General features: G+C 35.8%; 1 protein-coding gene across 1 annotated transcript in view; it reads right to left on the minus strand.

The window, feature by feature from the left end:
* LOC150080672 (ADP-ribosylation factor-like protein 15) overlaps positions 1–27,295 on the minus strand; it is a 109,319-nt gene that overhangs the window by 14,664 nt on the left and 67,360 nt on the right. The window contains exons 3-4 of the mRNA XM_090381163.1: positions 13,872–13,931; positions 799–1,007 (exon numbers count right to left, since the gene is read on the minus strand). Coding sequence (XP_090237289.1) covers positions 799–1,007; positions 13,872–13,931 — 269 coding nt within the window. The remainder of the gene's footprint in view (positions 1–798; positions 1,008–13,871; positions 13,932–27,295) is intronic.

A 27,295-nucleotide genomic window follows, 5' to 3' on the forward strand; every position in this document is an offset into this window, starting at 1 on the left:
AGATTGATGTAATATCTACATTCCTAAACTGTAATCAGATATGTTTTATGGACAAACAGAAAAACCTGTATATGTTGAAATTGCGATGTGATATGAAATTTTAAGAATTATTTTTGAATGGCTGATTTCAATTTGCCCCTTACTGATTGGAGCAAATTAAGGGGTAGTTCTGGACTAATATCTTTATATGTGAAATAATTTTTTACATCAGCAGGGTAGGGAATTTACTATGGGCAAGAATAGTCTAGATATGAACATCACGTACAGTCCAGCCAACATCACAGACCTCCTAAGCAGGATGTGATCACACAGCTTGAGTTAATTTAATCAAATTTAATATTGAACAACATTTTAATTTTATAATTTTTTGCTGCACATTCTAGAGCAAGTTTGAGAATAAAGCAGATCAGAGCTAGTTAGTTCAGTGGATATTCTAAACTTTGTCATAGTCTGGATTAAAAAAAAAAAAAAAAGCTGTTCATGAAGCTTACTGAAAAGTTAAGCTTCCCTTCTATCTCCAGTCTCCTGCATACTTCAGAATATTACTTATTGTTATCTCTGTTAGCATTCTTTTTTTGTAAGGCAGAGGTCATCCTTTTTCTTTTCCCATCCATTTTTATCCATGACTGTAATTAATTTATTCACTTCCATTCTAAAAACATAACCTTCCATCATAATCAATTTTCCACCTGCTTTCATATATTTTTATTTCTTCTGTATTAACAGATTTGGCAATTCTGTTATTATCCTAAGCATATTCATACCAATAAGGAAAAGTTTTATAACCTGCAAAATTACCTGTTCTTGTGTTTTTGCTTCTTCCAAATCCTGGTGTGTTGCCAAGATCACACAAGGAATACCTCTCAGTGCATTGTCAGAAAGTACAGTTTGTAAAGCTTCCAAAGTAATTTTAAGTTCACTATCACTTACTGCTCCATTTACTACATACAGAAGGCCATGTTGACCTTGAAAATATCGATTCCAGAAAGGTCTAACACTTTCTGCACCTAAAAGAAGAAAAATTAACCTAAACATTTTGGTCCTAAACATACAATTATATGATTCAATTACCAGTTGTAACTTATAATTAAATAGAAGGGCTACTTTCCTATGTAGATAAACACAATGAAATTTAATGAAAACATTCTGTAACAGCTACAAAAATCAGAGTAAATACAGTGAAATGATTACTATCACAAAATAAAGTTTAATATATACTATAGAAAACAGTGGATCAGTATGTATCTAATTTAAATTCCTATTTTTTTTTTTTTTTTCTCTTCCAATTTCATAATCTTCAATGAGTGCAAGGATGGTAATGTCATTACAGGCAAAACTACAGGATGATTCCGAATTCATGCAATGAATTTGTAATTTATTATTGATGATATGATGGAATTTGATTTTGTGCAACAGTGTAACCACTGATAATTCCCAGAGGTCTGACAGTTATTGTTTTTATATTAGGTCTTCAGCCCTTCACTAGTAGTGTTTTTATAGACTACAGTATGTAATTTTTCCACACATGGTGCATATTCATAATCAAACTTCATTTAAATCCTAATCACATGTAAATGGCTAAGCAATTCAGGAGACATCCCAATTTCTCTTATTCCAAATGTTGCTCCAATTTCAAGACATGTTGCCCATTTTCTTGTGTGGTGTGGTTATTGCAATATCCTAGGAAATTGCTCAGAAAACTTGCATCATGGATTTTTAGATCTTATTCAAATGTATGGAGGACTACAAAGAGTTACTACTTCTTACTGTTATACACATGAACTTAAAGAATCTGACAAGCTAAAACATATTTATTCAGGATAATAAATAAATTTTCTGTTTATACTCCAGCACAACGACCAAGTCAGTAGAGTTTACAATAAATTGCCAATACAAATATTTATCGTATTTAGTAGTCACGGGATTAAACCCCGGTCCACTCAAGGAACGCGTGCTATGCATTCTCATTCCTGACCACTGGACTACATCAGGCCTTCTCCCAAAGACCACTGCACTTGTTACATCTTTCATCCAATGTTTTAGGCAAAGAAAAAAAGAAATTGGGTCCATTTAATACAACAGTTCCCAACCTTTTTTGACTCGTGAACCCCTTTAAATATAATATTTTTATCGCTAACCACTAAGCCAGTGGTTTTAGACCTTTTTTTAACAATGGCACTCCTACTCAATTTTCTGCCTGTTAGATTGATTTTTTTTTTTTTTTTTTTTTTGATTTGGTGGTTGTTGGCGCATCGGCTTCTGTGGCCATATTGCACCTCCCAAGGTTTTTGCAGTACTTTGATCCAAGCCCAAGGCGGGAATCGAACCCGCGACCTTTGGGTTGCCGGGCAGGTACTTTACCCACTCGGCTAGCCCGGTCGGCTCTGCCTGTTAGATCCGATTCTCTCTGTATTATATATATATATAATATATGATAGTTATTACAATAATATAACTATAAACAAAATTACAATTCATAATACAAATTATATATATACAGGGTGTTTATAAATGGTGGGAACACTTTCAATAATTTATTGCACATGGAATAAGAGAGATACCATTTACTTATTTATATCATGTGAAAGAGAAAACATGAAAGTTTCTCAGTTGTTACTGCCAAGGCGTGTAGTTCCATCATTCACCACCAGTTGAATGATAGAACAAGAGGGCATTTTGTGTGCTACTGTTTGATAAGAACAAGTGCGCAACAGACGTTCAAAGGAAATTTCGAAGTGTGTATGGTAAAGAGCCACCAACCAGGAAGGCTATTTACAAGTGGCATAAGCAATTTGTAAATATAGGTTGCTTTTGTTCAGGAAAGCAATGGCTGGCCTAGTGTTACTGTTGATAATGTGGAATGAGAGAGAGAGACATTCACAAGGAGCCCCAATAAATCAGTGCGGAGAGCATCACGTAAGCTGTAAATGCCACATAAGCTGTAAAAAACTTTCTATGAAGCTGTATAAATTGCAGTTGGTGCATACGTTAAAGGAAGACAACAAAGAGAAGCATTTCCACTTTTGTTGTGAACTGCAAGGACTGACAGAAGAACATAACTTCTTTAACTGCGTAGTGTTTGGTGATGAGGCCACATTTCACACCAATGGGAAGGTCACCTACACTATTGTTGAATCTGGGGCACCCAGAAACCTGAAGAGATAACTGAATATGAGTGTGATTTGCCGAAGGTGAATGCTTTTTGCACCTAGTCACGCCGAAAACTGTACAGACCTTTCTTCTTTGCCGAGGGCACTGTAACTGGGCAATCCTACCTCAATATGCGGTAGCAATGGTTGATGCCTCAAGTTCAGGAAGATAGTGATGACAACTTAGATGGATAGAAGGATGGCTTCAGGGCAGGAGGCAGAGGGTTGTGATAAATGGCTATTCCTCAGATTGGGTTGATGTAAGAAGTGGGGTTCCCCAAGGATCAGTATTAGGACCACTGTTGTTTTTAATTTTCATAAACGACATTGATGAAGGGATAGAGGGCGTGATGTCTAAATTTGCAGATGATGTTAAAATTGGGAGAGTAGTTAATGATCACTGTCAAGCTGAGCTTCTTCAGAGAGACCTAGATAGACTTCAGGAATGGTCAGAAAAATGGCAGCTGTGCTTTAATCCAACAAAGTGTAAGGTATTACACCTGGGAAACAGTAATCCCAAAAAAACTTATTCACTTGGTGGAGTTCAACTAAAGCCAGTACTGGAGGAAAGGGACTTGGGTGTTACAATACGGTCAGACATGAAATTCTCTGAGCATTGTAAACAGGTTGCAAGGAAGGCAAATGGTGTCCTATCGATGATCTATCGAACTTTTGCAAGTAGAGATAGGGACGTGATAATCCCATTATATAAGGCTTATGTTAGACCACACTTGGAATACTGTGTTCAAGTATGGAGACCGCACCTGAAGAAAGACATCGAGCTTCTTGAAAGGGTGCAAAGAAGGGTAACTCGCCTGGTGAGATCGGCAAAGGGGCGTCCTTATGAAGAAAGACTTCGAATATGTGGGTTGCAGAGTTTGGAAACTAGACACCTTAGAGGAGATTTGATTGAGGTGTTTAAGGCTCTGAGAGGCATCAGTAAAATGAATGAGGACAAAATTTTCAAGATTATAAATGATGCTAGAACTAGGGGACATAAATTCAAGTTACGGGGGGAAATGTTTAGATTGGACTGCAGGAAGTTCTATTTTAGCCAGCGAGTTATAAATTACTGGAATAAGTTGCCTTCATGGGTGGTAGAGGCCGACAGTTTGGGGAAATTCAAAGGTCATCTGGATAGTACTTTCGGGTAAGGGAAGCGCATAGGATGATAGGTTTAATTTCCTTTTTATTTATTTTTTATTTTATTTTTTTTTAATTTATTAATTATTATTATTTAGTTATTTATTTATTTTTTGTTTTTATCATTGTTTTGTTTGGATTTTTTTTTTTTTTTTTTTTTTGGCTGGTGCAGCATAAGCCATAGGCTTTCTTGCACCATGCGGCCATTACTAATACTAATACTAATACTAACCCCAGGGATTCACATGTGGTGAGTATGGGCTTGGCACACCCAGGGTTCTGAGCTGGATATCACCATTCTTCTGTTTCTTGGTGATTCCCTTCTACTCTCTCTCTCTCTCTCTCTCTGGGTAACTCAAAAATTTTTTTTTTAGCTGGTGCAGCATGTCTCAGGCTTCCTTGCACTATACGGCTAATAATAATAATAATTTACCAGCAAGACGGGGTCCCTCCCCACTACCGATTCAGCTACACAAGCGCTGGATCGGACGTGCCGGAGAAAGGGACGAATGTTTCTTGAAATGTCCACCGAGATCACCAAACGTAACTCTGTGCGATTTCTTTTTGTGGGGTTACATAAAAGATCATGTTTATGTACCACCTTTGCCATATGACATCCAGGAACTAAAGCAGAGAATTGAAGCTACCATCACGGTCATACAGGATATGTTGGACAAGGTATGTCAAGAGTTCGATTACCGTGTGGACATTTGTCAAATGTGGTTCCCACATTTGTCAAATGTCAAAGTAAAAAAAACTTTGACTTTCCCTTTCACAAGGTATGTATATGACACTGATATCTGTCCTAGTCATGCAATAAATCACTGAAAGTGTTTCCACCATTTATAAACACCCTGTATAATAATTTTATTCTTTATACTTTATATAGACATGCTAAATAAACATCAATTATAGATCACCACAAAATTAAATAGATACTGTACACCTTTTTATAATGAAATAAATATATAAATTAAAATAACTTAAACCCAAATTACGTGGCACCCCTGGAATGTTGTTGCAGCACCCCGATTGAAAACCACTGCACTAAGCCTATATCCTCTGAAATCGTATAATCATTCTGAATTTTTATTATAAAATATTTCCAGTACTACTTTATAAGTGATATTGTGTAATAATATAAAATTATTATTAAGTACTTATACATAACAATGGTCTTTGAGAATGAAAAAAAAAGTTATCATGGAAAACATGATATACTGTATGATGGTAAACTAATTATAAGGCTTAGTCACTAAGGTGATCGCTATGTAAGGGCGCATGACCCAAACCACAACTAAATATAAATTTTGAACCGAATGGGATAAATTAATATTAAACTATTTTGCAGTTTACATAAATATACCTGTGTAAATCTAAGAAGACACCATTACAGAATTTTTAGTGCAAACCCCCTGGAACACTTTTGCGAACCACCACTGGGAACTGCTGCTCTAAAATATACCTTTCCAGTTCTGGGAAAAGATAATAGTCTGATGGAGAAAAGATAATAGTCTTAATCAAGTGAAAAACTGGGGTATTGCATAATGACTGTAATTGTTTTGGAAGAACTTAACATTATTTTATTTTTTTCTGGGTTTTCTCTCAATTTTTCCTTCACACAATCCATAAAAAAATCTCTGCAATTAATCCACTTATACTTAATTCCAAGGGTAATCCAAAAAATCTGTCTGAAAACTTTACTACAAGAACTATACACCTTTCTGCAGTTTTAGAGATTATCTAGTTGAAATTGAACATATCCACTTAACCCCTGTCATGAATGATGTATCATTTTACAGTCATTATATTGATGATGTTATCACTGTCTCTACAGTAGACACTGTTAATCAGATTTAAGATGTCTTTAATAATATCCCATATATGGCTAAAATACACATTAGAAATCGAATCCCTTTTTAAATTTCACTGTTATGAGGAAACAGAAATCCTTACACCTGAAAAAATTTAAGAAAATATTTGCATTTTAACAGTTTCCATCCCATCAAATATAAAAAATTTGTTTTATACCATCAGTTTATTAATGCAGTAAAACTGAACACAACACAGGAAATTTAATGCAACACAGACAGAAAATGAAGAAATTAATAGCCTTGTACAGAAATTTCTACAATGTGGCTACCCTCATTCATTAATAAATTCCATTAAGAATAGTGTATTATATAAATATCTGTTTCCCTACGTGGAAATAAATTTGTTAGTCCAGAAAAAATACGCAATATATCTTCTGTTTGTGCCTAACACAGTTTAATATGTTAAACTCCTAATATACATCTATGCGCAACAAAATGTTGACAATTTCCTAAGTCACATCTTCATCTGATATGACAAAACATGTTTCTTTTCATGCTCCTCAATCTTCAAAACATTACGAAAATAAGTCCAAAATACATCTGGGGAAAACAAACATTAGTCAAAGATACAAAAATCTACAGAGATGCTGCAAATGCTGCATTGTTCATGCCCATGAACAATGCTATATATGATATTGAGGAGAGTGCAACTAAGAACACAGACTGCAGTGGTTTTCAAAGCATGTCCATCTTGGTGTGCTGCAAGGTTACAGAAAAACTACATTCACTTCAATGGCAATCTCTTTAGCTGTTCCACGAATATAGCATATTTTTAAATCCAAGTACAAATCAAGTTTGGAAACCACTAGGATAGAGCATAAGCAAATCATCTTCCTCTACACTACTCACTGGACTCACCTCCACAATTTATGGGAGATGGGAACAACAATGTTCTTTGTTTTAGCAGGCAGGACTGGACTGAACCGTGTGTGTGTGTATAAACTGTAAAACTATTATGAAGAAGAGTAAAAATAAAGAGATGCCTGCAAACATAAGTGGCTGCATATGCAATATCCAACAACACATCACATAATATACAATATAATAGGTAATATAGAGGCAATATGGAAAACAAAAGTGTGAAATATTGCAAATATATGATAAACAACCACAAAAGAAACAGATACAGGACAAACAAAGCAAGGCACAAATAATAGATGACCACTGTATCCAATCTCATCAGAAGGCCCTGGACATGCCATGAACATTACTGCATTTTTAACATAATGCAAATTCCCACAATGGACAATGACAGACATTCATTTAAATGCCAGCTCACCATATTGCCTCTATATTACTTATTATACAGGGTGATTCAGGAGGAATAGTAAATATTCTGGGAGGTTATAGTATCGATTATTCTGAGTAAAAAAGTTCATATAAATGTGTCCAATTCTCAATGGATATGGAGATACAGCTGTTTGAAACTGGCATGCACAGACCAAGAAGCAATTATAACCTGACGCTGTTTGGTGTTAGAACTCTTGTTAACAATGCTGCACGTCTTCACACATGCTGAATACGGTGATATGGAATTTGTCTATGGTTTTTGTAATAAAAGTGCTCCTGCTGCTTGTAGAGAATACCATCAATGGTTTTCTAACCTCAGAATACTGGATTCAAGAGTGTTTACACCAAACTGCATGAGACTGGTACTGTTCCCAGCACTCATATTTCTTCTGAACGTGCAAATGAACACAAATATAGGTGTAATAGAACACATTCTTCAGTTGGTAGAATGTAGTCCTACTATTAGCACACAAAGAATTTCTATGCGTATCGGTGTTCCACAGAAAACAGTACGGCGAACATTACGTGAGCACAGCTTGTATCCATTTCACATAGAAGGTGTTCAACCAGGAGACGAAGCCCGGCGATTGGAATTTTGTCAGTGGGTAAATGCTAATCGCTGATTAATTCCATTAATACTCTTCAGTGATGAAGCTACTATCACCAGTGACAACAACACCCGTAACTCTCATAGGTGGTCAGATGAGAATCCACATGCCACTGCAGAAACAAATTTTCAACCGCTTCTTTGTAAACATGTGCTGTATTATCGACAATCAGTTGATTGGGCCTGTTGCTACGAAATCGTCTTACAGGGCCCATTTACCTAGATGTTCCCTTGGCTACAAGGATTGGTATGTTATCTAAATCAAACTTTCCCTGAACGATGCATCAGCCGTGGTGGTCACATCCATTGGCCACCAAGGTCTCCAGACCTCACTCCGTTAGGTTTTTGTTTGTGGGATGGATGAAAAGTGCAGTATACAAAGAAAAGATGAATACAAGAGACGAATTGCTCATTCACATTTTGGATACTGCTGCCCTCATACAGGAACACCAAGACAACTTCAGAAGAACATGTCATATTACCACAAGAGTTGCAAAGTGCACAAAGGCTGGTGGGATTTTCAAACATTTATTGCAAACTGTAAAAAATTTGTCAATTATTTGTGTTTTGTATCATTCAAAAAGTCAATAATACAAACAATGTCATATGTCATTCTTTAATACTTCTCATAATGGCTTCGTGTGCAGCAGTTTCAAACAATCTGTATCCATTGAGAATTGGACACGTTTATATGAACCTTTTTACTCAGAATAACTGATACTATAACCTCCCAAAATATTTACTATTCCTCCTGAATCACCCTGTATATACATATAATGTTATCGAAAGAAGTGGTTAAGAGTTTGAAATTGAGATACATAAAGGATTATAGCTCTAGGTTACTACATTAATAGTAGAAAGAACCCAGCAACTATAAGGAATGTAGATAACAAATTAGATAGACAATGAGTGTGAGTTAAAGTATAGTCTAAGGTTCAAACTTTTTGGTTGTGCACCCTTATTTTACTTAAAAGGACTAGCATGCACTCCGGAATAAAAAATTAAATATATAAGTTTAATATATTTTTTTATTTATAAAAAATCATTTACATGGAAGGCATTATATCTAAAATCACATTCATAAGACAACAAAAATCAAATATCATAGCCCAAGCTTACTCAATGGGGAATAACATATAATTTCACAAACAAAATTTATTGTCAAATAGGAACTAATGCGTGGATGGAAGGAAGGAAGGAAGAAAATTCAGAGTTCTATAAATGACAACGCTGCTATATTCCTTTTAGAAAAGAAATAAATAGTAATACAGTAATACCCTGACTTACGCTACCCCAATTTACGCGGTTCTTGATTTTTTCATTTGGTGTATATCTAAAATTAGCTTACCAGTGATTTGGAAGTCAAATCATAAAGCTAGGGTGACAGCTTCCGTTTTTGAGGACTGGTTTGGTCACCACTTCAAACCCGAAGTCGAACGTTATTGCAAGTCTAAACAGATTCCATTTAAAGTGATGCTTCTTACTGACAATGCACCCGGCCACCCTAATTAATTTCGACCCATGTATGAAAGTTGTTTTTGCCTCCAAACACAACCAGCTTGCTTCAACAGATGGACCAGGGAGTCATCAAAACATTCAAAGCTTACTACATGAGCCGTTCGTTTGCACGTCTGAATGAAGCTATGAGACAAAATAGTGAGATATCTGTTAAAGACTTTTGAAAACAGTTCATGTTTTAGATGCTGTAAGAATCATTGAAGAATCTTGGGATGAAATTCACAAAAAAACATTGAATGGTGTCTGGAAGAAACTTTGTCCATTTTTTTTCAAAAACAAGACGAAAACAACTCCAGAAACTGATCATGTCGCTCACGTGATAGAAGAAGTTGTTATTCTTGCCAGGCAATTAGATTTGGAAATCAACGGTGATGATGTTGAGCTGTTGGATTCACATGGTCAGGAGCTGACAATGAATGAGCTCATAGAGATGCGTGAGCAAAACGTCACTGAAGTATCCGACACTTCAGACCCAGTTCCACCAGAAAAGCACATGACAATTGCAAGCTTGACAGAAGGTCTCAGCTCAATTGAAAAGGGCTTAAAAATTTTAGAAAACAGACTCCAACGAAGAACGTGTTATAGCTACAAAGCAAGGAATAAAAAAATTATTAGTTTGCTATGAAGAAATTCTGCGTGAAAAAAAGAAGGCGCTGTGTCATCAGACGAATTTGTTAGATTTTATGAAGCCATCAACATCGAAATAACTTTTTTACGTAACTCATTTTTTTTTTAATACATATTTTGTATTAATATGTATAAAGAACTGCAATTTTATTAAATATTTTTCTTCTGAACTAGTGTTTTTATTAGTCCTTCGTCCCAATTAAACAAAATTTATATGTATTTATATGCAAAGTTGTACCCCGACTTACGCGAATTCGACTTAAGCGATTTTCGTCGGATCCACCTATCGCGTAACTTCGGGGTATTACTGTACAGTCTTTACAAGTTCATCCATTTCTACTACACCTTATAATGTTCAAAAAATCGTGGTGTAATGTATTATTTCATGTCACTATCATTTTCTTCAGAAATACCTGTTGTATTATTGGTTTTTGGATGCAATAGCAACTGAGGCCATATTGTGACATTGTGTGTGTGTGTGTGTGTGTGCACGCACGTGCATGCATTGGAAAACCTGAAATAACCAACAGATGAAACACTGTCCCTCTGTCAAAAGTCTTCTTCATTCAAGGCTATAGCCCTAAATGAAGAGGCCTTTTGAAATTCTTCCAATCAATAATGAGACTCGAATACTGTCGGTGGATTTCAGGGATGCAGCTGACGAATTATATATAAGAATTTTCATAAATCAAATCATCTCATTATTGAAAGTAGATGGATGTAAATGATAGTTTGCCAGGATGGCATGATCTTTGGGACTACTTAAAATTAATAATATAAACTAAAAATACACAATGAAGAATTAAAAGTCAGTATCAATCAAAAATTGCAAAGATAACTGTTCAAACACTACATCAATTCTCATTACCCCAGGGGCTCACATCTGGTGAGTATGGGCTTGGCAAACCCAGGGTCCTGAGCTGGACATCATCATTCTTCTCTTTCTTGCTCTCTTGGTGATTCCCTTCTACTTCTCTCTCTCTCTCTCTCTCTCTCTCTCTCTCTCTCTCTCTCTCTCTCTCTCTCTCTCTCTCTCTCTCTCTCTCTCTCTCTCTCTCAGGGTAATGCGGGAATTTTTTTGGCTGGTGCAGCATAAGCCTCAGGCTTCCTTGCACCATATAGCTAATAATAATAATAATAAAACATGGGGGAAAAAACGTTTATGCTTGCATTCTGTAAAGGGGAAGGGGATATCCTGAACATTTATTGTAACTTCTCTTATAATTATCCTTATAATGATAATTGAAATAAAAAGTATTACATGAATTATTAAATTAATATAGATACAAACAACTGGCCTCCGTAGCCGAGTGGTCAGGAGCGGGAGTGCAGTAGCACACGCTCTTTGAGTAGACCGGGGTTCAAGCCCCTGACTACTAAATACGGTCGATCTGCCAACCCGCACTGGATCAGCGTGGCAGATTATGGTCTATTTCCCTCAGCATGAATTGTTGAGGAGACTTCCATCCTGCAGTGGGTTGATAAGGGCTGCAGTTTTTTTTTTTTTTTTTTATAGATACAAACTAGTTATGTTCAGGTTCACATATATTGACATGAAACAGTGGCTAGAAACATTCAGACAGCAAAAGCAAGGTAGAGTTTAAATATGCAAATAGCAAGAAAAATTGTCATTTACACAGAAGATAAATACAGCCAATTATTAAGAATGGGAGTTGAGGTATTATAAATGGTCATGAATAGTTATTAAATTAATATTCTTAGATTATTTTAACATTATAAACAACAGGCAAAATGCCCTTTTGATAACATTAAACCATGGCATAAATTTTATTAATCGTTTCAACTCATTCTGCATTGGTAAGAAACATGCACTGGCTCATGATTTTGTTTGAAAATTTGAAAGTAATGTCAATTGACAAATTTTGAAAAATTTGTCAGCTGACATTATTCAAATTTTATTTTTCCTTATGTAAATATGGATATTCCTTGGAGGAAATGCCAACCCATCTTGAAGGAAACTCAAATTTGATTACATAATTTAACTATGGAGCAAATAAATTTGACTTAAGATGATGTGCTCTAAATACTCCAAATTAGCATACATCCAAGTTCTACAGATTTTAAATTGGTCCTATTAAGAAGGTATTCACAGCACTATGGAGTATTTAAAATTTTAGATTGCAGTTCCTTACCAGATCCATACAGAAGAGAAGTAAATACAGGGTTAGTCAAAATTTCAACAACTCTGACATCAAATATAATGCAAAAATGCTATCAAATGAAAGCATAAACATCAAAGTTGTGAATGCCACAACAGAGATGGTGCAGACATCACAGGTGTCTGTGCCTTCTCTATTGCAGCAAATATACCATTTTGAATGGAGAATTTTTTCTGGCATAGACATCTGTTGCCAGATAGTGCTGCATTCAAAATGGTGTCACCTGTGAGGAAATCATTTTATGTTCTTTGTTATCATGAAACAAAATCAAGTGTTTCAGCACAGCAATCATTCCAAACTAAATTTCACAGAACTCTACCAACTCGAGACTCCATCATTAAGTGAGGCAGTTTGTGGTGTGTGGATGCATCTGCAAGGCCAAAAGCACAGGTGACAGTTTAGTGTTTACCAAAGAAGCCACGTTCCATCTCAGTGATAAAGTGAAGCAACACAACATTCATATCTGGGAGAGTGAGAATCCACATGAAAGGGACAGTTCAAAAGTAAGACTTTTTGAAGGCTTTATGGGCCCTTCTCTTTTGCTGAGTACACAGTGAGTGCCATTTCCTACCTTGACATGCTGATCAAGTTGTTGCTGACACAGCTGACAAAAAGACAGAAACAATTTCATTTTGCAGTAGGATGGGGCTCTGCCACATTTCCATAGGGAGGTGCGAAAGTTTCTGAATGATGTTTATCCTCATCACTGGATTGGCCATGCTTCCTATGATGAAAAATCTTTACTTCATTGGCCACTGAGATCACTGGACTCCACTCCCTTAAATTTTTATCTATGGGATTTTTTGAAAGATTTGGTGTTTGTGCCCCCCCCCCCCAACTGTCACTTTGCACGAACTGTGAGGACATCACTGCAGCTATTGCCCAGATTGACAACAATATGCTGGAGAAAGTGTGGCATGAATTTAATTACCACATTGAAATGTGCTTGGTCACACAGACCCATATTGAAGGACTATACGGCAACTGTTAAAAATTTTGATATTTATGCATGCATTTTTTTTTTTTTGACAGAAAAATATGTAGTTACTTTCAAATACCGGAAAAGTTTTGGCAACATTTTGACTAACCCTGCATATTTTAGAATAATATCAGAGTTGGTTACATGTAAAAGATTTTAACTCAACCACCATATTTTTCCTAAGAGTGGAAGATCAAAATTTTAGAACAACACAAAGATCTATGTGGAATTGATAAATTTCAAAAGGATGGAGCAACCAGAAATGACTTTCTTTTTAGTATTTTTTTTTTTTAGTAATATATGTGAATTAGATAAAACATTAGAAAAAAAAAAGTATAGTATCAACTGAAATGTCTTCCAACGATTTTATTTTGAAAAGTGCAAAAGATTAATGGTCTTTAAATAGTTAATTTAAATAACCATTCATGTCAAAGTTAATTATTACTTCAATACAGTTATCATCAACAGACAAATATAAAAATAAAATCTGGCTGAAAAACTTACCTCCCAGTTCTTTAATATCAATAACAGTATCCTTCAGTGGAAGTGTCTTTATATTAAAACCTATTAAAAAAAATATATATATATAAAAAAAATTAAGAAATACTTTAAATAAATATAACTTTACAGACCTAATGCAACAGATTACTGGCTTTCATTCATTGCCTCTCCACTGAAAGATATATACTGTTGTAGTTCATTCAAAATTCGACAACATTTTGACTAACACTGTATATTTTAGAATAATATCAGAGTTGGTTACATTAAGATTTTAACACTTTCGCTGTTGATTGTTGCCACACGCAGCCTAAGATGCATCAGCATCTTAGGCCACGTGTAGCAGCATATTACGTATACAGAAGTGTGTTTGGAGGGAGCCAATTTGCAAATGTTGTGTGCAGGGCCGTATTTACACTTCTCAGGGTCCAAGGTGCTAAGCTCTTGCGGGGGGCAAGAGCTTAGCACCAGAATCGAACCTGGGTCACCTGCACTGTCAAAACCGAGCTGTGGGGCAACCCAACAACAATAAAGCACAATACACAAATAAGTACGACAAATTAGTGTAATTACTAATTTTATTACAAAAACAATATCAAAAATTGTGTTCCAAAAATATTATAAAAACAGTCACATCTTGTTTGTCAGCAGGTACATTATAAAATAGAAATGCAATAGCTAAATTATGAGTTCATACAATTTATTTGCATAAATATATTTACCTTGGCAAAAATATCCATTAAATCAAAGTAATTCATGCTATTTACTAGTTCAGATTCAATAAATAACAATGACAAATTGCTCACTTTATCTTGAATTAAACTATTCCTCAGTTTTTTACTCATTTGAGAACAGAAAACGGCTGTTCTCCGCTTGCATTACTACCTGGCATTGTTAAAAATATTTTTAATGTTGTTTCTAGGTTGGGAAATGTAGATCTTAATCCATTATTAATGATATTATACATCTCATTCGTATTATTTTATCTTTAATAAACAGTAAAAATTTAACAATTTCATTAAACTTTTTCCGAGTCAATGTCATTTTTACATATACTTGTTAATTTATCGATATTAGTGTTGAATTCAGTTTCATCTAAATCAAGATTTATAAATATTTTAAAAGTATCTAAAATACTGGTGTATACTTCTGTTCATCTATTTATTTCAGCAATTAATCTATCACAAACATAGAATGCATTGATAATAAATATTTCTTTCCCTTCAAAAATTACTTCATTATCTTTCATTTCGTCGCACAGTTTTTCTTTTTTTTTTAATTTGACTTTTTTTTATCTTTGTAAATAATTTACATTCATCAGTTAATAATTTACCTTCTCTTTCAATAATATTAAAATCGTTTCTAATATGCAAAATATATCCATGTAATGATTTACTTGTTTTATTTAAGCTATTTAACATTTTATTCCAGTGGACAGGAAGTAATGCAGTTTCATACTCAATTTTTTTTATAAATTAAATACATTCTAGATGTGCTACTGATCTTTCATGTTTGCTTGTTGATTAAGGCTTCTTTTGTTAATTTATAACCATTTCGAAGAGCTGAGACAGCATCAGCCTTAGCAGACCATCTTGTATTGCTTAAATTTTTCAGTGTTAGTGAATTTCTTCCTAAGTATTGATTTAAGACATTCCATCTTCTTGGGGCAGCAGAAAAAAAATATATATAAAAATTTTATATAAAGTGAAAAAATGCAGTGCAGTAGAACAAGATTCAGCTGCATTAATTCCAATTAAATTTAGAGAGTGACTAGTGCACGGTACATAAAATGCAGTGGAACTATGTTGCTTCAATCTGGCTTGGACTCCTGAATACTTTCCTGTCAATATTTGAAGCATTACCGTAACTTTGTCCTCTGCAGTTTGTAATACTGATAAATCTAATAATTTAAAATAGTTTTTCTATATATTCAGCATTGTGATGTTCTATAGCGGGGGTCGGCAACCTGCGGCTCTAACTTTTACTTAGCCCACATGAAACACAATATGAAATGGAGTTAGAGAACTTAAAAATCAAGGACATGTGGAGTGCAAGACTAAAATGCCTTAAAACTGAAATTGAGGATTTGGAGAGGCAAAAGGCTGCCCTTGCAATTCAACACAAATGGATGGCAATAGATGAGTTAAAGAAAGCAAGACCAAATTGTGTTTGATGCATGGAGTAGCTTACTGGACAAGTATATAAATTTGAAAATATTTGCATTTGGACTTCTCTCGGTTTTTTGTTCGACATATTTCTGCGGGCAAATATTTTCGAACATGAACTATATTAAAAATAAATCAAGAAACCGTCTGAACAATGCAAGTCTCAAGGCATGTTTAAAGATGAAAATTACGGTATACTCGCCTGATGTTGAGAGACTTGTTCAAGAAATTCAACAGCAAAAGTCACATTAATTTGTAAATTGGATGTTTGTTAAGATTTTTCAGTATTAATAAATAATATTTCAAAAAATATATATTTTTAATAAAATACCTTCCCACTCTTCCATTTCTTAAAAAAACATCCCCTCCTCCTCCCAGCTTGAGCTGAGGCTCATCAGATTCTCTTTTTTTTAAAATTAGATCAAAAATGGCTCTTCACTCAAAAAAGGTTGCTGACCCGTTCTATAGGATGGCAACCTAAAAATTGTTCTTTGATGATACCATTTTGTGACGTATCTTATAATAAACACTAATTGATCAACATGGCTAATATCAGGGGTTGAATCAACAATAATATAAAAATATTTTGCTTCTGAAATTTCAGAAACCATCACCTGTTCAACTCTTTCTGCCGTCAATTCTATAAATTCATCACAGGTTTTATGTGAAAGGTAATTGGTTTTGCTGGGTCCACAATTAGCATACATCTCTATGTGATTTCTTAAAAAGTTATTAAAATTTTACTCCAATATTCTAGGCAACTAAGTAATTACCACTACGTTCCGTATAAATTTTGTCGTTACTATCCCTAAATCCTAAACCAAGTTTACTCAAAAGCTGAACAGTAGCAATAATTCTTTTTAAAATATCTCGCTAATAATTTTCTTCAGAATGAATTTGTTTCATTAGTTCCACGTCAATATGACCCAAAATTGAACGTCTCTTAAAATAAACACGCATAGCATTAATGTGATCTGATGAAAAAGACCATTCACCACTTGCGTTTGTCACAGGCATTGTGAGAAATATTTTCAGAATTGTTTCAATGTTCGGAAATGTCGATCATTTCCGAATTATTAAGTCCATCATTAATAATATTGTTTATATACAGTTAGTCCCCGACTTACATAACTTCAGACTAACGTAAATTTTTTTCATAAAATCATAAAGATACTTTCTGTATCATTTTTAAGAGTGAAGTTGAATGAAAGAACAATAAGTATAAGTTTTTATTTTCGTTCCCATACAAACTACGTTGGATAATAATCTGCAATGTAACTAGGATCTTGGTAAATAACTAGAGTTAACATTTGATTTTCTGCTTTAAAAATTCTAAATAAATATTCGACAATGTGTTTGAGATAGGTGAACTATGTCGAAGCACTTAGAGAAACTCCCAAAGCGTTTAAGCCACGTGGACTGTGTCCCATTGGCTATTTCTTCGAAGAATTGCACTCTAGCCCTTCATCTCTACATCCTTTCCTTCCTTTCTTTCTGGATTGTACAGTTCAGCTTTGTTTGAGAGCGAAGTGGGAGCTTTTGTTATCCGGGTATTCAAAGCTTATTACATATGGACAACATTTTCTGGGGCTATAAATGCAACAGAGTGAGGGAAGTGGATCTGCACCAATTCAAGAGCCTGGAATGATGACAACAACAACTTGTATGAGCGAAGTAACAATGAAGGCTTCAACAAGATGAGCTGATGTCTTCTGTTACCAAAGAAATTGTAAACTTAGCCCAGGAGTTGCAGTTGGTCCTGGAGGACAAAGATGTAGATGAGCCTATGGATGAATGAGGTGAAGGTGAAGATTTAACAACAGAAGTTCTTCTGTTGAATGTACAGAGTTGAGGAGCAAGGGAGAGCCAAATCCATTGAGGAATCTGAGCACCCAAGCAGTTCAAATTAAAGGAAATGGCAGAAGTGTTTCGTAAAATTCAGGAAGGTCTCTCTCTATATTAGATGCAATGGATGAAAACACAGAACATTTCTTGAAAATAGAAAGAAAAGTTTGAGATTGCTTATCGTGAAACTTATGAAGAGAAAAAAAAAAGCATACGAAACAGATGAAGATCGAAGAGCTCATATCGCCTACTACCTCCCCGACCTCTACTCAGGCCTACAACATACTGTGATTAAGCTGTGTCTTATTATTCTTCAGGTTCGTTTTAAGTTACCTTCAGTTCATTACCTGAAGTGTATAGACTGATTCATTGTGTGGTTAAGAAAATTTTTTTAAGTATGTACACTCTGGTTTGATTCCCTTAGTAGTCCTTATAAAGCCTACACGATGTATGAAATACATATCAGTTTTTACAGCACAATAATGTGTTTTTTCTTCCTTTTATATTTTCTTTCCTTATGGCTACTTCACTGCTGTCCCAAGATAAAGCTTTTAATTGTTATGGTATATAACTATTTTTCTTCATCCTTCTTACGATATTATGTGGTTTCTGGAATTTTGGTATATCAGGATATAGTAGCAATATTTTATTAGTCATTCCGAAGTTACGTAAAAATCAACTTACGTAAGTCCTGGAACATATCTCTTATGTACGTTGGGGACAGACTACTCAATATTTGAAACATTTTCTTCTCTGGCATAGTTGCCGTTATTATGATTAATGCCTTTTTAAATATTAATATATCATTGTTTTAATTACTGCTTCATTTAATGCATTGTTTATTGACAACTTCAGATTTTTAATTCAAACGAGATTATAGTAACACTGCTTAAGAGTAATATAACCAGTGATTTTTTGGGACAGTATGCAATGGTACGGTGTACTGGCACCTTTATTAACAGTGACCTGTGACATTTGGATGCTGTACACTTCGAAATTTGTAATATTCTGTAAATTTTTTCACACATTTACCTACTTTTCAAATAAGCTTAGTTATTTAACTAAATTTGAATTTTTCACTGTCTACTGTTAAGATATTTTCTATATAAAACTTTATAATCATTTTTAGAATTCTAAATTATACAGCCAGACTTCTGTTTAACGAACTCCTTTTATAGCATTTTTTTTTTTTTTTTTTTTTTGAATCTCCCTTGGAAATTACATTTAAAATAGTTTCCATTGAGTGAAGAAAATTTTTAATATAACGAACAGCTTAGGAGAGACTTAACTGAGTATGCACTGTTTGCCCTTCTGACCTTCAGGCAACTTAGGAAATTAGTGCTGCTAAGCAAGAATTGAGAGAGCTAAAGGGATTACCATTTTACAACTCAGTGGTTCCTGGTAAAACCTATCCGACCACCTGTCGTGCATACGGAGGTCATGTTGGTCAACAGTGAGCAGATCAAGGGGTATTCCCGATGGGCTCTGGTTCACCTTTTACTACAGTGGCATCCAACCTTTTCCCATGCAGGGGCCATATTCAAAGTTAGATTTTTTCGGGGGCTGCACTGAGTGATTCGAGAAAAATTAGTGCGTTACATTTTCCATATCTTGTTACAGGTAAAACAAAGTTTCTGTTTTCAGTTACAGTTTTTTATTTTCAGGCTATATATAAAAAATGCAAATTCCCAATACTTTTATGTGTCACTATTTTATATTTTAGATTTTATTAAAATCTTAAAAATATGACTTTCTTTTGTTTTTCAAAAAAAACCTTTTGCCTTTAAATGCTCACTGTAGAAAATTTACAACCCAAAAGGATCACTGCTTAAAATGAATATATGGTGAATAAATAAAAATAATGATGAACCTAAAATTGAAAATATTCGAAAATTTTATTAAGTACAATACACGATTACATTTATTAAACAAAACATTTAATGAGAATTTTTTTTTGGATAATTAGCAAAATTTAAAATGCTATATTCACTTTCTTTAATTTTGACAAATGCAAAGTACTGCATATGGGGAACAGTAATCCCAGAGTAATGTTCCAACTGTGCGGTACTACACTCGGGGAGCGGAGAACGAAAAAGACCTGTGGGTAATTCTGCAGTCAGATATGAAGTTTTCTAAGCAGTGCAGATAGGCTTCCAGGACAGCTCATGAAGTTTGTTTCAACGATATACAGGAATTTTCTAGCGGGGATGAGGAAGTGATCATCCCTTTGTTTAAGGCAATGGTTAAGTGTAGTACCTTTAGTACATACAGGTCTGGTGGGGTCATTTTAGGAAGGATGTAGAGCTGCTGGAATGAGCACTGAGAAGGGTAACGAGATTGGTGAGGGGTGCCAAGGGGTGCTCTTACTAAGAAAGGTTTCAGTTCTCCTATATTTTCTTCAAAATCATAATATATGGGGTATCTATGCCTTGTCTTTCCAGTGCCTGAACCATTGCCTTATGCTGTATGGAGTCAAATGCCTTTTCATAATCCACAAATGCCAGGCATAATGGTGTTTTATATTCATTTGCTTTCTCCATTAGCTGTGTCATTATGTTAAGGTGATTCATAGTTGAGAATCCTGTCCTAAAGACAGCTTGCTCTTTCGGTTGATTCTCATCAAGTATTCTTTCTAATCTGTTAGTAAAGAACTTGTAGATGTGGGATAACAAGCTAATTGGTCTATAATTTCCAATTTCTGATTTATCTCCTTTCTTATGCAGCAAAACTATGGTTGCATTATTCCACTCCTTAGGCATCACACCTTTTCTAATGCATTTTGTGAAGAGTCTTTCCAGTTTTTGTGCCATGTCTCTTCCTTCCAATTTTAACAACCATACAGTAACTTCATCTTCCCCCGGGGCTTTCTGATTCTTCATTTCCTTCAACGCATGTTTTACATCGTCAGGAAGGATATCGTGTATGTCGCATGTGTTACTACTAATTTGCGATCCATCTTCCCCACTGCTGACATCATTCCCTTGTTCCTTGTATAATTCTCTATAGTAGTCTTCTGCTATTTGGTTTATGCCATCACTATTCTTCAGTTTCAGTATCATTTGTCTTTCTGCATTACTGTTCATGGCTGCAGATTTAAATCCTTTGCTTTTCCTTAATGCTTGTTCTACTTTGTGTTAAATCTTCTTATGTCCTCTCTGAGTCTCTTTCTAATGGCTTTGCATAACTCAGTATACTCAGTTTTCTCCTTGTCAGTGTTTATCTTGATCTTCATTTGTCATCTTCGGTTCATCACGACAAGTGTTTCTCGACTAATTTTTTCTTCTTTCGATTTCTTTTTACCTATAGGTTTCTTGGGCTTCATCACTTTCAGAAAGTTGTAATATTCCTCGTCGATATCTTGGTCCTGAGCAGTCTGCAGATGCTCAAACTTGTTCTTAAGTTTCAGTACATACTGCTTTTTCTCCTCTTCTGTTATCTCAAAAACCTTCGTATCATTTACTCGAGTCAGTTTTTTCCTTTCTTTTCTTACATCTATATCAAGTGTGCATCTTACCATTCTGTGATCACTTCCAACATTTACCTTGTTCGGGATAGTAACATCATTCATGATATATCTTCTGTTAGTGATAATGAAGTCGATTTCATTAGTTGTTAATCCATTTTTACTCTTCCACGCCCACTTTCTGTTCACCCTTTTCTTGAAAAAAGTGTTTGTTACTGACATTCCTCGAGATTCTGCAAATTCCACAAGTTTTTCACCTCTTTCATTTCTTTCACCAATTCCAAAATTTCCTATAGTTCCCCTTTCTGCACTGTTTTGTCTCTTTCCAACCTTAGCATTGAAGTTCCCCATAATGATAAGTGTAGTGGGTTTTCTGCTCATCTAGAAGACTCTCAATTTTGGTGTACATTTCTTCAACCTCTTCATCATCATGGCTTGATGTTGGTGCATAAATCATTATAATCTTTAGCTTATACCTCTTAGAAATCCTGAGTAGTAGTCTTGACACCCTTGGTGATGTACTTTTGAATTCCAAAACATTGTTTTATATCTTTATGGACTAGAAAGCCAACTCCATCTTCACTCTTCTCACTGTTTCCATTGGTGTACAGCAGATTTCCACTTGATAAACTTATAAGTGATTCATTTCTTCTTCTTGTTTCAGCCAAACTGATGATATTCCAATTCACATTTTCTAATTCCTTTTCCAGCTCTAATATCCTGTCTTCAAGGACAAGTTCAGTTTCCGTGCATGGCATCCTAGTCGTACCCAGAGATTCTTAGCACACTCTGCTTCCACTCTGATCCTCTTGCTGCTGTAAGAGGGGGAGTGGAAGCCGCTGGGGACTGAGGGCCATTTGTTTCGTTGTGCTGTCATATGCTGGAGGGTTTGGTCTTTTCCTCTTCATACTGACCAGGCGTCATGAAGAGAACCACTCTACACGTTCGTTGCCACCTGACATAGCAGGGCTTACTATCGAGAAGGTGTGCACGAGTGGATTTTAGGGAGGCAGGCCAACCAGACTTCTTCTAAATCTTCTGAGATAGAAAGATATTGGATCCATCAGTGTTTTAGACTGAGTGTCTGATAACACACAGAATGCCTGTTCCCCTCTCTAAACCCCCTTCTAAATATCAGTGCAAAGTAACTGTTGAGTTCATCTGCAACTTCAGCTGGGGTATCTAATACTATCCCACATCCATTACATAAGGGTCCGATCTGGTTTGTCCTTCTCTTCTTTGCATTTATATATGTGAAGAATTCCTTATCCTCACTCTTTGTTCTCTTTGCCAGCAATTTTTCATAATCTGCCTTTGCCAGCCTAGAGTAGATGCAATTAAACAAAGTTGCGATCAGATAATGGACTGTTATAAGAAAATTTTACTTGGGTTAGTGGAAAATATCACAAGGAAACAAACTTTTACAGCAAAAGAAAAAAAAAGCAAAAAAAAAGCACCATTACCCAACATCATCTCTACCTGCTTAAAAAAATAAAACACACATACACACACATGGAAGTTTGTTCCAACAATCAGTTACCCTCTCGCAGAATGCAAATTTTTTCAAACATCTGCCTGCAACCATCTTTTTTTTTTTTTTTTTTTCAATTTATATCTCCTTATGTGAATTATCTAAAAAATATTAAGGATGTCATCAGCATTTAGTTTACTTAAAGTCTCAAACACTTCAATCAGATCTCCTTCACAGGTAATTAGTTTTCAGATGCTGCAATTTGCAAAAATTAAAGCTTTTTCAGTAAGGGTTTCTTTCGTGTCCCTGACTAATCTTGTTGTTCTTCTCTGTAAACATTCCGATGAATCTACACCCATCCAAAAACTGGGTTTGGGTTATAATCCTGACAAGCCGAAATCTCGACAAATCTTGACAGAATGAAATCCCAACAAGCTATAATACCAACAGCCATAACACCCTCTTAATAACAGCACAAAAAAAAAAAAAAAAAAGAAAAAGTAAAAAAAAAAGTCAAATAGAAATTTAAAATTTCACTTTTTTACACTGGTTCATATAAAATTCATATTCACGCTCATATAAAACATAAATTGCAAACAATGCACGTTTTTGAAAAATTACCTAAGTTGCATACATACATTAAATCATTATTTAAAATAATTAAATACTTAAATGTCATATTTTTTAATAACATATATAATTGCAATTTATTAAAAACCAAATTAATTTAATAATATTAATTAGAAACACCATGAGCAATTCCATGAAGGTAATCAAGTTCCATGAATTCATAAATTGAGTTCCATGATAGTTCACAACTGTCAAAATTCTTGTTTCTTGATCGATTGTCACCTTCTTCTGTTTGGACAGTGTTCACTGCACAGTATGCATTAGCATTAGTAGAGGCATTTGATGCAAGAAAGCAAGCTTATGCAGCATCAGCCAAAAAAAAAAAAAAAAAAAAAAAGAAACCACTTCCACTTCACCCCTCTGTTCATTCAAAATACCTGTCCAGCTGAGCCTTAAACTTATTTAGGCTATCAACTTCCACGACAAGGGATGGAAGTCTGTTCCACCAACCAACCACCCGCTGGCTAAAGGCAAATTTCCGCACGTCTATCCTACATCTGTCTTTCCTCAATTTGAATTTATGCCCTCTCAGGTGATTATTCTGAGCGAGAGGAAGAATCCCATCAGCATTGAGCATGCTCAAACCATTCAAGGCTTTATACACCTCTATCAGATCACCTCGCTGGTGCCTAGTCTCCAGACACTGTAATTTGCAAATCTTAAGTCTTTCTTCGTAAGAGCACCCCTTTGTTCCATTCACTAATCTTGTTACCCTTCTCTGTACTCGTTCCAGCAGCTCTACGTCCTTCTTGAAATGAGGCCTCCAGACCTGTATACAGTACTCTAGGTGTGGCCTGACCAATGCCTTATACAAGGGAATAATCACCTCCTTATCCCTGCTAGAAAAATTCCTATACATCATTGACAATACACCATGAGCTACTCTTGCAGCCCGTCTGCACTGCTCAGAGAACTTCATATCTGCCTGCACAACCACCCCCAGGTCCCTTTCATTCTCTACCACTGTCAGTGTAGTACCACAGAGTTGATACGTTGCTCTGGGGTTGCTGTTTCCCATGTGTAGTACTTTACATTTGTCAATGTTAAACTTCATTTGCCACCTCTCAGCCCATCTGCTCAACCTTTCCAGATCCTGTTGCAGCAGCATAGTGTCAGTAGTGTCCTTGACAACCCTGCCAACCTTCGTATCATCTGCAAACTTGGACATTAAGCTTGATATACCATCATCAATATCATTTATACATACAGAAAACAATAATGGACCCAGCCCTGAGGGACTCCACTAATAACATTAGTCCACGACGAGCAGTGTCCATTGATTACCACTCTCTGTATTGATTACCACTCTCATTGCTGCTGTGGATAAAGCCACCCCTTTATCCGCAGCAGCAATTTGCCTCCAATGTCACACTGCTCCAATTTGTGCAGCAGTCTTCCATGTGCAACGGTATCAAAAGCCTTTCTAAGATCCAAGTATATAATATCAAAGTTATTCCCTGCATCCAGTTCCTTTGTGACTGCATCATAGTATCCAATCAAATTGTTCAGGCAAGACTTCCCCTTAACAAAACCATGCTGTGTCCGAGCTATAACTGAAGTCTTGTCTAAATGATCCTGAAGTGCTTCTTTAACTAGTGCCTCCATTAATTTTCCTGGAACAGAAGTTAAACTCACTGGTCTATAATTACTTGTGTCAGCTGTCAGCCTTTGATCCTCCTTTGTGAATTGGGGTTACATTTGCACATCTCCAGTCTGTGGGTACCTCCCCTGAGTCCAAGGAAGCTCTCATAATTATGGCTAAGGGTTTGCTTACTTCCTCTGCTGCCTCCTTTAATATAACTTGATAGATCCCATCCACCCCGGGTGCCTTTCTTGTGTTTATCTTCAACAATTTCTCCTCCACTTTACTCTCAGTTATTACTAGATTCTCTAGCTTACTGCTAGAGTTGAACACTCCTCTGGCTTTATCCCTCGCTAAATAACTCCTCATGTGTGAATGTCGATGCAAAATATTCATTTAGTTTGTTAGCTACCTGAGCAGGATCATCAACAGTTGACCCATCAATATCAAGTGGACCAATCTGATTCATCCCCTTCCTTCTAGAGTTTACATAAGTAAAGAACTGTTTGCTGTTTTTCTTCGCATCCCTTGCCAAGGATCTCTCGTAATCTGCCTTCGCCTGCCTAACCTCCTTTGTAACTTGGTTACAGATCAACTTGTATCTATCATAGGCTTCTGTGTCATGTGTTAATTTGTATGTATCCCATGCATGTTTCTTCTCTGCCATATGCCTCATCAGTTCATCTGACATCCATTTAGGCCTAAACCTTGAACAATATTTCTTGGTTGGTATGTAAAGCCTAGTAGCTTCCAAGATAAGTTTTTTGAATGCTTCCCATTTTGCATTTGCTGTTGGTAACATCATCAGTTGGTCCCACTGTATAGAATTTAAATACTGTCTCAGTCCATCGTAGTCGCCTTTACGAAAGCAATAACCCCTCCCTTCACCCCTAATGGTAGTTACCTCTTTGAGTAAATCCCACTTCAGCACACTGTGATCACTGCCACCTAGTGGTTCATTTATCTGCAGATTCTTAATGCATGAAGAATCACTGCTGATAATCAAATCAAGAGTATTCCTCCTTCTAGTTGCCTCCCGAACATGCTGATGTAGAAAACAATCATCCAATAAATCCAAAAAAGCCTTGCTAGTGTGTGAGTGACCAGCCCCCAAATTCCAGTCAATATCTGGGAAATTAAAATCTCCCATTATAAGACTCTCTGATTTACTGGCCCACTCTATTTCCCTGTACAGTTTCTTATTATACTCATCAGAGTCATTAGGCCTATAGCACACTCCTACTCTCAATTTTGATTTACCTATGCTTATGTCACACCAAACTGACTCGACACTGCACTGTCCAGCGATGTCAACTGGCTTCACTTCCTTGGATTTTATGTATTTCTTAACTAATAGCATAACCCCTCCTCCCTTCCTGTCCAGTCTATCCTTTCTGTAGACGTTGTACTCCCCAAATTCCAGTTCTGCATTCCTTATATCTGTGTGACACCGTGTCTCATATATCCCAACAATATCTGCCTTTGATGTTTTGAGCAATACCTCAAATTCATCAAATTTATTTACTAAACTCCTAGCATTGGTGTACACGCAAGTATACATGCACCTATTTCTATTCTTAGCTACCCTAACACAACCCATGTGTTTACTTGTACCGCAATGACTCCCAGCAGTCTCTGAAATATCCTGCATCTTGTTTTTCAGGCTTCTGCTCATTCCAATAGAAGCAGTGCAAGAATCTCTTTCACCTCTGCCAGTGGCTACTGTTAATCTATTCGTCTTTGTCTCCCCCCCAAGCTAGCAGTTTTCCGACCCGCCTAACACTGCCTCGATAGCATCAGCAAATATTCTTGCACCCTTTCTATTTAAGTGTATCCCATCCCTGTAGAAGCAATCTCTCCTGTTAACAAGTACAGTCCAGGCTGAAAAAAATTCTACCCCTTGAGCCTTGCACAATCTTTCCAGGGCCGAATTGATCGACAAGGCTCTCATCATATACTCCCTCCTATTGTGTCTGGGCAGAATTGCAGACACTTTCAAATTCAACCCTATTTCACGGCTTTTTTTCAACAGTGACCTGTACTTGTTAAACAATTCTGCGGGTCTCCTACTCTTGATATCATTAGTGCCAACGTGTACAACTATATCACCTTTTGTGCCCTTAAAAGATGATATCTGCTCTACAACGTCATCAACCTTTTCCCCTGACAGACATACCCTGGTCTTGTTCCACCTATCCTTTTTACAAAGCACGTTCCCCGTTTCCCTGACAATAGAGTCACCAACAACTACTAGTTCCTTTGGGACCAGCGCAT

This window comes from Mastigoproctus giganteus, chromosome 9 (genome assembly GCF_048544385.1).
Source record: "Mastigoproctus giganteus isolate SK-2022 chromosome 9, ASM4854438v1, whole genome shotgun sequence".
NCBI classification, from domain to species: domain Eukaryota; kingdom Metazoa; phylum Arthropoda; class Arachnida; order Uropygi; family Thelyphonidae; genus Mastigoproctus; species Mastigoproctus giganteus.